The 14,125-nt window shown below is 43.0% G+C and overlaps 1 protein-coding gene across 1 annotated transcript in view; it reads right to left on the minus strand.

Annotated features, from left to right (window-relative positions):
• Nucleotides 1–14,125, minus strand: part of LOC124794838 (cytochrome P450 9e2-like) — a 74,440-nt gene that overhangs the window by 30,932 nt on the left and 29,383 nt on the right. Inside the window, exons 3-4 of the mRNA XM_047258503.1 lie at nucleotides 12,339–12,547; nucleotides 12,050–12,242 (exon numbers count right to left, since the gene is read on the minus strand). Coding sequence (XP_047114459.1) covers nucleotides 12,050–12,242; nucleotides 12,339–12,547 — 402 coding nt within the window. The remainder of the gene's footprint in view (nucleotides 1–12,049; nucleotides 12,243–12,338; nucleotides 12,548–14,125) is intronic.

Here is a 14,125-nt window from a genome sequence, read left to right on the forward strand (position 1 = left end):
TTTTAAGTCAGTTTCGGTGCTGAAGACCGTCATGCAAGAAGAGACTACATCATGCACAGACGCACCAAGTCCGCCGCTGTAATGGAATAGCAAGCAGCAGCCTCAGCGCCAGAAGACAGAAGTTAAAAGGTATTTGAAGTCGGATTTTACGCACCCGGGTGACTCGTGAGGACGGGAAGGAGACGGCCTCACTTCAGCAGTCACCTGTGAGCTGGGATGAAGACCTGACAGCCGAAGACTGGCAAGCGGGAGTCCGTGGTTCGAGTTCGGGACACTGGCCTTCCCCCGCCGCGCCGCTCCGCTGGTCGACGCACAACACACGCGGCCGCTTAGAGAAGAGAAACACTGGGACGCCACATTCAAGGTATCACCATCCGATGCACGACGTCGCTCGCAATAATTAAACGGGCCACCTCGCGCTGCGCGTCTCCGGTCAGCTGGGCGAGACCGCGACACGAGATACACACCGCTACGCGTAATCAGACGCCGCCGCCGCCGCCGCCGCCGCCGCTGCCGCAGCAGAAGGCTACGCAAACGACACGGCTGCCGCTCTCCGAACCAGAACGTCCCAGTAAGATACAGTTGTACGAAACTTCCAATAAAAGTTATCTTATGTAAAAATGCTGTTTCATTCTACCTCATACCCGAGCCAAGGAAGAACCCACCCTGCCCACATTTTGTAAGAGAGAAAAGTTTATTTATTTAATATTTTCACCCTGACAGAATGCTTGAGAATGCTCATCCTGACAATTGACAGCATCAAGGAGAAAACCCAGTTACATTTAGTAGCAGAATTGTTACATTTAGTATCACAACTGTTACATTTGGTGTCAGAGAAAAAACCCTTGGCTCAATATGAGGTGTGAATGACAGTCACTGAAGGTCCACAGTTAGTATTGTTTAATGTGTGAAAGGATAGAGGTTTGCATAGCAGTCGTAATATTTTCTTTATTTAGAAGTGTATTTTCTCTCATAATATTAAGAGTTTGTCGAAAATTTTAAACATCTTTTTAATTCAGTCTAGTAAGATTACGTAATTAATAGTTTGTAAAATGATGACACGAAATCGTACAAAGTCAGAGTCAGCACCACAAGCGGTTTCTACTGAGGAAGCTATTCAGAGCTTAGTTAGTCAAATAGCACAGCTTAAAAATGATAATAATGCATTATTTAAGCAGTTGTGTGAGGTTAGGCAAACCAGTTCAATCCCTCCCACCCTAGATTCCTCAGCAGCAGCCTTGGTAACTCCTTTTTCAGGTAAACCTGGCGAAGACATAACAGCCTTTTTTGATGATTTAGTAGCAGCTGCAAAGTTAGGATCATGGTCAGATGAAGAACTCTTACAAATCACAAAGTTAAGATTGACAGGAGAGGCTAAAGCACACGTCTTATACCATGAAGAATTACGGAATGCTCCAACATTTGAGGAATTGAAGAAAGGATTGCTTAAACGCTTTCAAAAACAAAACAGCTGTAGATTTTATAGGGAACAGTTAAACACTATTACTCAGAGGCAAAACGAGTCGTTAGAAAGCTTTGTAGATAGGATTAGAAAAGTTAATACTAACACCTATCAGTTGACAACTAGTCGCGTTATTTTACAGAGGCAGAAGATAGAGCTCTGGATACATTTTTACGTGGGTTACCTCCTGAAACGTCCCGTCGTGTCAGGGCAGAGTTTCCTAAAAATTTAGCGGAAGCTGTATCTGTGGCGACGGCTTTTGAGGAAATTGACATTGCCACCAGATACAAGGAGAAGCGAAATGTATTTTCAGCAGGAGGACGATGTTTTAGGTGCGATCGACAGGGCCATATAGCAAAAAACTGCAGACAACCTCAATGCACTAATTGTCAAAGAATAGGTCACACATTCACGGAATGCAGATCTAAGAAAGTTTTTGGAAATAGAAATCAGTTAAACTCAAACGGGAATGTCGGAACCGCCGCCAGGCGTTCCCAATAAAATTTCATGCCATTAAGGCGAATGTGAAGGCGGAATACTGGTTATCTGCTACCATACAGGATAAAGAGGCAAGGATACTGGTGGATACAGGCGCAAACGTATCAATAGTGAGTAATGAATGCATTGGAGAAAAGAAATATGACCCTCCAAGGTATGGATTGAGTGGAGTAGGAGGAGGTACAGTGAAGTCATTAGGATGCACATAATTGATTTTCTATATTCACGGTGTACAATTTCAAGAAAATGTGGAAGTGGTAACAAAGGTAACTGATGGGTACGACGCGATCCTGGGGTTGGATTTCCTGAATAAACGTCACGCTAAAATTGACCTCAGACAGCAAACTGTAGAACTTAGCGGAATAGTATTTCAGCTAGGTGACACCGCTGCAAAGGGCCCTCTGCCGCAAGATTTCCCCAACCGGAAGGCGAAATCAACTACACTGCATGCAACGTCCTTGAAGGTTGATTCGCGGGATCAGATACCATCTGGCTCAGGAAAACTTCTCTGGATGACCGTTGACCCCGAGGTACCTATAGACACAATATGTCTAATAGAGCCACTAGAGGAAATTGAGGAATTAGATGTATCACATTGTTTTGTATGTAGAAGTGTTGTACGGGTTCAAGACGTTGAAGGAGAGAGAAAAGTACCGGTACATATTGACAATTTCGGAGTGGAGGACAAAGAGTTGCGTAAGGGAATATTAGTAGCTACAGTCAGTACTTTTGAAGAAGAAGATTTCATTTGGTCAGATATTAATGATGGTCAGAAACCAGACGCCTATAAAACCGCATTACGCCAGAAGATTGAGCATTTGCAAGGAAAGGATAGAGACACGATAGAAGCAGTTTTAGTTGAGTTCCAAGATTTATTTAATGCAGAAGGTCCACTGCCAGCAATAGATACCACACAGCATAGGATCCCAACAGGAAATAGCCCCCCAGTTTATAGGAAGCCTTATAGAGTTCCGCATCACTTACAGCCAGTACTGGATGAATTTTTAGAACAGCACCTAAAAGATGGAATTATAGAATATTCTGATTCGCCTTATAATTCAAATATAGTAATTATTCCAAAGAAGTCTCCCGACGGTACGAAACGATATAGATTTTGTTGTGACTACAGACACCTTAACAAACAAACTATCTCAGATGTTTATCCTCTTCCAAACATTACAGATATCATTGACAGTTTGGGTAACAGTAAATACTTTTCAACAATCGATTTACGTAGCGGATATCATCAATTGGAAGTTGCACCTGAAGATAGGCATAAAACAGCATTTTCTACCACGAGAGGCCACTGGCAATTTAAAAGAATGCCTTTCGGTTTGAAAAATGCACCAGCAACTTTTCAAAGACTACTCGATGGAGTATTGCGAGGACTAAAAACTCAGCAATGTTGTGTATATCTAGACGATATTATTGTATTCTCCAAAGACATTAATGAACATGCTGTGCGTCTTCGTAACGTTTTCCAGAGGCTTAGAAAAGCTAAATTAACATTAAATATGGAAAAATGTAGTTTTGCATTGACAGCGGTTACATACCTAGGGCATGTCATTAGTGAAAAAGGAATTAAGACAGATCCTCGATTAATTTCGGCAGTTAAGGACTTCCCAACACCACAACGCGTTAAGGAAGTACAAAGTTTCATTGGTCTCGCATCATATTACCGAAAATATGTTCAAAATTTTGCTGAAATTGTCCGACCCTTAACCCAATTATTGAAAAAGGGTGCAAAATTTCATTGGTCTGAAGATTGTGAATCAGCATTTCAAACCCTTAAAGATAAGTTAGCACACAGTCCAGTATTAGCCTACCCAGATTGTAATAAAGAATTTATTTTATCCTGTGACGCAAGTGGTCATTCAGTAGCAGTTGTTTTGAGTCAGAATAGTAATGGCGCGGAACACCCCATAGCCTACGCTTCGAGACAACTAACAACGGCAGAAAGAAATTATTCCACAACAGAGAAAGAATTATTAAGTGTTATTTATGGTATCAAATACTTTAAATGCTACTTGTATGGTAGGAAATTCAAGGTTATTACAGACCACGCAGCTTTAAAATGGTTGCTTGGGTTAAAGGATCCATCTAGTCGTCTCACGCGTTGGGCCCTATGTCTTTCCGAAATGGATTTCGAAGTTATCCATAAACCAGGCAAAAAATACATGAATGCAGATTGTCTAAGCCGGAAAATAGCACTTTTGGAAGCAACAGGCCGAGATACTGAGGACTGGAGAAAGGCACAAGATGAGGATACAGAATGCAAAAAATACGCAACTCAAAAATAATTTTGCTTTGAAGATGGTGTATTATGCCGTAAAACAAAACTTGGACCGCGAATTGTTGTTCCCCAACACCTTAGACAAGAAATAATGGCAGAGGCCCACGACCATATCCTTGCAGGACACGGCGGACAGCGGACAACCGAAAGACGTGTAGCAGAGCGATTTTGGTGGCAAACTAGAAAGCAGGATGTTGCGCAGTGCGTTCGCAATTGCATTGCGTGCGCACAACGAGCTGAACTTTCTCGTTCAAAAATACCCTTACAGAGGCTCCCCGAGGCTTCACGTCCATTTCAAATCTGTGGACTGGATCTCTACGGGCCATTTCATAAAACACTTGCTAGTAATAAGTATGTTCTTACAATTATAGATCACTTTTCACGCTATCTAGCTATGGTGAGTCTCCCAGATCAGCAAGCAAATACAGTTTCCCAAGCTTTAGTTAACAACTGGATACTTAAATTTGGCGTACCTGAAGCTATTATCACAGATCAGGGATCTAATTTTATGTCTGAACTAATGAAACAGCTATGCCACTTACTAAAAATACGCAAATTACGCACCACTCCGTTACACCCTCAGTGCAACGGACGCACAGAAAGAGTTCATCGGACAATTGGCAAGATGCTTAGTTATTATATTAACGAACAACATTCTAATTGGGATACGAATTTACCAATAATCGTGTCGGTATACAACGCCAAAACGCATGAAGCAACTGGCATGTCACCTTATGAAGTAGTCTATGGGAGAAAAATGCCGTCCCCTTTTGATGTAATCAGGCAGAAAAACGGAAAAGTCGGAGAAACAGTAAGAGATTTCAGTCGAATGATGAAGGATGTATGGAAAAAGGTTCAAAAATCTAATACAAAGGCTTTGGAACGACAGGAAAAATTAGGTAATACCCAAGCTAAATATCCAAATTACAAAATCGGTCAGTGGGTGATGCTTTCATCTCCATATGTTGCGAAAGGAAAAACGAAGAAATTTGTAACAAACTACAGAGGTCCTTATCAAATTATTGAGATCACCTCACCAGTCAACGTTAAATTGCAACTGCCCACCCGAACTACCATTGTGCATGCAAGTCGTTTAAAACCTTTTAAGGGCGCTCCAGATGTAATTCCTTCAACAATAGTGTCTGCTTTTCCGAAGGGTGGAGGAAGTACCCGAAAAGGAAAAAGAATGGCCACGCCAGCACAACATACAGACATGGCACCATACAATCTTCGACCAAGAGTGCGAATGTCGTAGTGGAATCATAGTAGACTGTGGATAGTATACAAATGTAAATAATTAATAACTGATAATGGTTTATTTTCCAAGAAAAAAAAAGTTGAACGTAGAGACACGTAGTTCTTGTAGTTAACAATGTATTTCTTCTTTTCTTTGATTTTGTTTTTACTAGGTTGGTAGGCCCATAACCATGTTGTTTGCTTTTTTCAGAAAACGCCATGCGAAGCATTTCCTACACAAAACCTAACCTATCTCTATGACTCCGTTGACAGTTCCCTTCTGAAGTCATTAGATATGTCATAAACTCACAGTCGGGTGATGTTGAGGGTATTAGATTAGGAAATGAGACACTTGAAGTAGTAAAGGAGTTTTGCTATTTGGGGAGCAAAATAACTGATGATGGGCGAAGTAGAGAGGATATAAAATGTAGACTGGCAATGGCAAGGAAAGCGTTTCTGAAGAAGAGAAATTTGTTAACATCGAGTATAGACTTAAGTGTTAGGAAGTCATTTCTGAAAGTATTTGTATGGAGTGTAGCCATGTATGGAAGTGAAACATGGACGATAAATAGTTTGGACAAGAAGAGAATAGAAGCTTTCGAAATGTGGTGCTACAGAAGAATGCTGAAGATTAGATGGGTAGATCACATAACTAATGAGGAGGTACTGAATAGGATTGGGGAGAAGAGGAGTTTGTGGCACAACTTGACCAGAAGAAGGGATCGTTTGGTAGGACATGTTCTGAGGCATCAAGGGATCACCAATTTAGTATTGGAGGGCAGCGTGGAGGGTAAAAATCGTAGGGGGAGACCAAGAGATGAATACACTAAGCAGATTCAGAAGGATGTAGGTTGCAGTAGGTACTGGGAGATGAAGAAGCTTGCACAGGATAGAGTAGCATGGAGAGCTGCATCAAACCAGTCTCAGGACTGAAGACCACAACAGCAACAAAAACAACAAACTCACAGCAAGGCAAAATTGATGCCAATGTTATGATGCAACATGTCTTAAAATTAAAAGGTGAACACAAAACTAAAATTATAATGCTAGGAACGGGTATATCTGGAACCTTTGTGTTGGTATTTCTGCTTTGTACAGTTTTCTTTTATTTAAGACGAAAAAATAAGCCAAATCATAATATACCACTTCATCAAATCCCTGTTAACTGGATACCACACTCTTAACTGATGTACTTCAATGGTTACTTTTGAGCATTAGTGTATTAATTTTGTTTATTGTACTTCACTCTTTACTAAACAGTCTTATGTTAAAGTAAACAATACTGTAGAATAGATATTCTTGCATTAATATAGGGTAGATTAAACAGGTGTTGCTATGTAATTTTCTAAGTGAAAAATCTATTTTTGTTTATTCATTCTCATCAAGATTTGTTACACTTATTATAACCATTTATGTGTGAACTATGTGATTCATGAGCGCACAGTGCTTTGGTAAAGTGATAAAGTATTTTCAACATACTTAATGTGAAGCGTGTGTAATCTTCTAAGTCGAGAGTTTTCATTGCTTGTGTTAGTGTTTTTGCCGTGTGAAGAGTGGAGGAATGTTGAGTGGTAAATTCGAGGGCGAATTTCTCCGGGGGGGGGAGGAATGTTGAGTGGTACTTAAGTAAATAAATTAGTGAAATCAAAGTGAAGTAGAAATTAGAATATAAATGAAAAAACTTGGTTTAGTTTAGAGAGTTACATACTGGCATTCAGCGGGCAGAACAGCAGAACAGAAGAGACAATGACCGTGAAGTCAGCAAGTTCCATTTAAGCGGGCACTGTCGATTCAGCCGTCAGGGCATCGCCCGACCGGCTCACGTGTTTCTCAGTTGTCGCATGTGAGCAAAGGCCCTCGCCTACATCCCAAGAGCCAATGACCGACGTTAAGAAGATTCTTCGAGAAGCTTTTCAACGTGACAGAAGAGGCAATGACCGGCTCATGTGTTTCTCAGTTGTCGCATGTGAGCAAAGGCCCTCGCCTACATTCCAAGAGCCAATGACCGACGTTAAGAAGATTCTTCGAGAAGCTTTTCAACGTGACAGAAGAGGCAATGGCCGTGAAGTCGTTCACCTCCAGTGAACTGAAGTGAATAAATACGCGAGACGCGGTGGGCCCGGAAGATGAAGACGAAGACGGAAGACGAAGACGGAGACGGAGACGAAGACGGAGACGAGCGACGAAGAAGACGAAAAAGTGAAGAAGCGTAGCAGTTGTTTTAAGTCAGTTTCGGTGCTGAAGACCGTCATGCAAGAAGAGACTACATCATGCACAGACGCACCAAGTCCGCCGCTGAAATGGAATAGCAAGCAGCAGCCTCAGCGCCAGAAGACAGAAGTTAAAAGGTATTTGAAGTCGAATTTTACGCACCCGGGTGACTCGTGAGGACGGGAAGGAGACGGCCTCACATCAGCAGTCACCTGTGAGCTGGGGTGAAGACGTGACAGCCGAAGACTGGCAAGCGGGAGTCCGTGGTTCGAGTTCGGGACACTGGCCTTCCCCCGCCGCGCCGCTCCGCTGGTCGACGCACAACACACGCGGCCGCTTAGAGAAGAGAAACACTGGGACGCCACATTCAAGGTATCACCATCCGATGCACGACGTCGCTCGCAATAATTAAACGGGCCACCTCGCGCTGCGCGTCTCCGGTCAGCTGGGCGAGACCGCGACACGAGATGCACACCGCTACGCGTAATCAGACGCCGCCGCCGCCGCCGCCGCCGCCGCTGCCGCAGCAGAAGGCTACGCAAACGACACGGCTGCCGCTCTCCGAACCAGAACGTCCCAGTAAGATACAGTTGTACGAAACTTCCAATAAAAGTTATCTTATGTAAAAATGCTGTTTCATTCTACCTCATACCCGAGCCAAGGAAGAACCCACCCTGCCCACATTTTGTAAGAGAGAAAAGTTTATTTATTTAATATTTTCACCCTGACAGAATGCTTGAGAATGCTCATCCTGACAATTGACAGCATCAAGGAGAAAACCCAGTTACATTTAGTAGCAGAATTGTTACATTTAGCATCACAACTGTTACAGACTAAATAAAAATCAAGACACCTTCGCAGGATTTGTCGACCTGGAAAAAGCGTTCGACTATCTAAATGGCGGAAGATGTTTGAAATTCTGAGAAAAATAGGGATAAGTTATAGGGAGAGACGGGAAATGTATAATATGCACTATAGCCAAGAAGGAATAATAAGAATGGGCGACCAAGAACGAAGTGTCCGGATTAAAAAGATATAAGACAGGGATGTAGTCTTCCGTTCCTCGTGTTCAGTTTGTACATCGAAGAAGCAGTGATGGAAGTAAAAGAAAGGTTCAGGAATGGAACTAAAATTCAAGATGAAAGAATATAAATGATACGATTCGCTGATGACATTGCTACCCTCAGTGAAAGTGAAGAAGAATCACATGATCTCCTAAATGAATTGAACGGTCTAATGAGCACAGAATATGGACTGAGAGTAAATCGAAGAAAGAAGAAAATAAAGAGAAGCAGCAAAAATGAGAACAGCGAGAAACTTAACATCAGGATCGAAGGTCACGAATAGATAGCAAAACAACCAATGACGGACGGAGCGTTGAGGACATCAGAAGCAAATTATTACCGAGTGATGTGGCGCAGTGGTAGCACACTGGACTCGCATTCGGGAGGACGACGGTTCAATCCCACGTCTGGCCATCCTGATTTAGGTTTTCCGTGATTTCCCTAAATCGCTACAGGCAAATGCTGGGATGGTTCCTTTGAAAGGGCACGGCCGACTTCCTTCCCCATCCTCCCCTAATCCGATGAGACCGATGACCTCGCTGTTTGGTCTCTTCCCCCAAAACAACCCCAACCAACCAAGAAGCAAATTAGCAGTGGCAAAAGGGGCATTCCTGGCCAATAGAAGTCTACTGTCGTCAGATACAGGCCTTTATTTGAGGAAGAAATTTCTGAAAATGTACGTTTGGAGCATAGCATTGTATGGTAGTGAAACATGGGTTATGGGAAAAAGAGAATCGAAGGATTTGAGATATGATGCTACTGACAAATGTTGAAAATTAGGTGGACTGATAAGGTAAGAAATGAGGAGGTTCTGCGCAGAATCGGAGACAAAAGGAATATGTGGAATACTATGGTACTAGAGGGAGCTACAGAGGGTAAAGCCTGTAGAGGAAGACAGAGATTAGAATGCATCCAGCAAATGGTTCAAATGGCTCTGAGCACTATGGGACACTTCTGAGGTCATCAGTCCCCTAGAACTTAGAACTACTTAAACCTAACTAACCTAAAGACATCACACACATCCATGCCCGAGGCAGGATTCGAACCTGCGACCGTAGCGGTCGCGCGGTTCCAGATTGTAGCGCCTAGAACCACTCGGCCACCCCGGCCGCCCATCGAGCAAATAATTGAGGACGTGGGCTGCAAGTGCTACCCTAAGATGAAGAGGTTGGCACAGGAGAGGAATTGGCGACCGCCGCATCAAACCATCCGGAAGACAGATGATTAAAGAAAAACACAATTTTTTAGTGGTTAAAAGTCAAGAAACACTGGTTCAATCTGGTTTCCTTTTGCACTGAGATTACCATGTATGAAGAGCCCAAACTGAGTTCCTTAAGATCAGTCTTCTGGAAATCCATGGTTGTCTCCATGGAGAAGGTTACTTTGTTCCAGGTACATCAGAATGTTGGAGACTCAGAATATGTTCTAGCATTCTGCTATATTTAAGTACGATTCGTTATACGATTCGGTACCACTATTCGAGACGATTATGTGAAGCCCCTGTGTTACTAACCAACCTCATTCGCAGCTCATGGTTCATGGTTCACTGCCTCTGTTTCAGATTTCCACATTTCGTGTAAATATTGACAGCATTTAATGATTTAAAATTCTGTCATAATCTGCTCATTAGGAGATACAATCTTATGTTAAAGATTTAAGAGAAGTGTCACAGTTAGAAACTGCGTACATGTTATGAGGCAGCGGGGATCAGTACCACAAGTTACACTGAATATATCTATCTAGCGTTTGAGAAAAACAGCCTTTGCGTGTTCCAACGAATTTTAAACATAATTTCAAGCCTTTATGAAACTTTTTCTCGCTTGTACCCCCCAGGAACGATGAAGAGAAAAAACATTATCGGTTACTACATTTTCTTTTTTTCTTGCAGTAAACTTTCAGCATGAAGCATGACGTTATAATTATATCACGTTTTACTATTATCTCTATTCGCACCACCCCTTTGTAAACGGTGTCCATGTATACCGTTGAATGTGCCTGCAAAATTGTATCATATTTCAACGAGCAGTTCAGGAGATACGACGTCACGAACATTCAGACGAGTGAGAAACTAGCATTTACTTAAAATGGAGTGCTGTAAAACTTCATCTCACGATGTTTTAGTTTATTGCTTATTTTCTAACTGAACGACATGTAGTTGAGGAGATATGACGTCACAGATATTCATATGCCCGAAAAACTAGATTCTGCTTAAAATGGTGCACTGTAAAAAGTCAACATTAGGCATGACGCTTTTGTTTATTACTTCTTTACAGCTAACTGTATTTGCAAGACACTACGGAGACATGATTTACACATACGAATGAATGTAATTGCAAAATTATATGATTATAACAAATTTAGTTGAGGAGATATGACATTATAATTATTGAGGTGTGTGAAAAACTTGATTTTGCTTAAAACGGAGAACAAATTACACACACTATGTTCATCCACTGTTCACAGTGGGAGCACTTAAGAACTTCCAGCAAACGTTAAACATAATTTGAAACATTTTCTAAGCTTTTTCTCGCTTAAATGCTTAACGTCTAATACGTCTAATCAGACGTTGAAGCGGTTTTAAACATGGGATTTATTATCTTTAAAGAATCGGTGGTTTACTTGTGCAGTACTACAGGTTTAGTTCTTAGATTGAGTTTAGAATCTTTCACTAATTATCTGAGTAGTGTGAAGGGCGATCATTTCTGTTACCACACTGAGGTCATTACGGCACTAGGTAATCTTTATATGGCCATCACGTAGTGGTTCAAATGGTTCAAATGGCTCTGAGCACTATGGGACTCAACATCTTAGGTCATAAGTCCCCAAGAACTTAGAACTACTTAAACCTAACTAACCTAAGGACATCACACACACCCATGCCCGAGGCAGGATTCGAGCCTGCGGCCGTAGCAGTCCCGCGGTTCCGGACTGCAGCGCCAGAACCGCTAGACCACCGCGGCCGGCATCACGTAGTGAACCACACAAACAAATCATTTATACATAGTGCATGAGCTAACTAGTTTCACACAGTTATGACAGAAATGGGCGCGATGATTTGCGAGACATTTGAATAAGTGATTGCATTTTTCTGAATCAATGCACTCAAAAAATATTAGTCAAATGCTCAGGTTCAGAGTGACGTGTGTGCTGTTGGCACTAGTTTCAAGTAGCCTTTGTGTGATCCAACCACGCTTGAATCAGTTTCGAAAGAGGCGGCATGTTTCGTAAAGGGCAATCAAGTTGCGTAAGAAGGCGACGACGAGGACGCTGGAACGCTCTACTCACGTCCTCTTTTGCCGTCGGTGGTGCCGTTAGCCTCCCCTTCTTCTGGCGCCAGTTCACCTCGGCGCGCCTGCATCATGAGGTGGATCATGTCGTGGCGCACGATCCCCTGCTGCTCTCGCGTTTTAATAGTCTCGGCCAACATGGTCCTGAAGAACTCCACTATCTTCGCGTCAATGAACTTTGCACCTAATAACTGCCGCATGCAAAAATAAATAAATCAATAAAATCACAAGGGGTACAAATAATTGTACACAGGTACAATAATAATAGCACAAGGTGTATAACTCACCCGCATAAGCTTCGGAGCTAACGTGTATCCCATTACGACTGCTGGTTTGATGGTTGTCAGCTCACGGCCCATTGTGTAGAATGTGTTGTTTGGCTCTGCCAAGGAGTCCACCTTTACTCCAAATGCAGTCGTCGCAATGACATCATTGGTCACGCGTGTGAAAAGGTCCTTCATCTCCAGTGTCAGTACCTGTTTTTCTCCAGAAGAAACTGCAACACAATAATACACCAAATCAGCAACGTGCACCCCTAATATCTGTAATTTGATGGGCACTGTGAGTTGCGATTGAATTCTAGGTCTGTTTTGAAAGTGTGGAATGAAATTGTAGCTTAAGATAATACAAAAAATTATTATAGCTAAATGAAGAAAGGGAGTAAAAGTCGTATGTAAGAATTTTTCAGTTAAGTATACTGTAGCGTTTGCTGCCGTAATAGCTCACCGTACAGTAGTCTTGTAGAGCAGTATTTCGCCACACTACCAACTTGCGTACCCCGTAATAACCGCTCAGTCGAAGACCACAGGCATTACTGATACGCCGGCCGGAGTGGCCGGCGGTTCTAGGCGCTTCAGTCTGGAACCGCGCGACCGCTACGGTCGCAGGTTTGAATCCTGCCTCGGCCATGGATGTGTGTGATGTGGTTAGGTTAGTTAGGTTTAAGTAGTTCTAAGTTCTAGCGGACTGATGACCTCAGATGTTAAGTCCCATAGTGCTCAGAGCCATTTGAACCAACCATTACTGATACACTATATGATCAAAAGTAGCCGGACACCTGCCTGAAAATGACTTACAAGTTCGTGGCGCCCTAGATCGCTAATGCTGGAATTCTATATGGTGTTGGCCCACCCTTAGCCTTGATGACAGCTTCCACTCTCGCAAGCATACGTTCAATCAGGTGCTGGAAAGTTTCTTGGAGAATGGCATTCCATTCTACACGGAGTGCTGCACTGAGGAGAGGTATTGATGTCAGTCGGTGAGGCCTGGCACCAAGTGGCGTTCCGAAACATCCCAAAGGTGTTTTATAGGATTCAGGTCAGGACTCTGTGCAGGCCAGTCCGTTACACGAATGTCCGTAAAATGTTTGTCGTGTAACGAATCCGCCACAGGCCGTACATTATGAACAGGTGCTCGATCGTGTTGAGAGATGCAATCGCCATCCGCGAATTGCTCTTCAACAGTGGGAAGCAAGAAGGTGCTTAAAACATCAGTGTAGGCCTGTGCTGTAATAGTGTCACGCAAAACAACAAGGGGTGCATGCCTCCACCATGAAAAACACGACTACACCTTAACACCAACGCCTTCGAATTTTACTGTTGGCACTACACACGCTGACAGGTGACGGTCACCGGGCATTCGCATACCCACAGCCTGCCATCGGATCGCCACATTGTGTTCCGTGATTCGCCACACAACGTTTTCCCACTGTTCAGTCGTCCAATGTTTACGCTCCTTACACCAAGCGTCGTCGTTTGGCATTTACTGGCGTGATTTGTGACTTATGAGCAGCGCTCAACCATGAAATCCAAGTTTTCTCACCTCCCGCCTAACTGTCGTAGTACTTTCAATGGATCCTGTGTGATGGCCTGCGTGGATGTCTAATTATTACACATAACGATCCCCTTCAACTGTCGGCGCTCTCTGTCAGTCAACAGACGAGGTCGGCCTACACGCTTTTGTGCTGTACGTGTCCCTTCATGTTTCCACTTCACTGCCACATCAGAAACAGTGGACCTAGGGATGTTTAGGAGTGCGGAAATCTCGGTTAGAGACATGTGACACAAGCGACACC

The sequence above is a fragment of the Schistocerca piceifrons genome, chromosome 4, assembly GCF_021461385.2.
Source record: "Schistocerca piceifrons isolate TAMUIC-IGC-003096 chromosome 4, iqSchPice1.1, whole genome shotgun sequence".
In the NCBI taxonomy this organism is placed as follows: Eukaryota; Metazoa; Arthropoda; class Insecta; order Orthoptera; family Acrididae; genus Schistocerca; species Schistocerca piceifrons.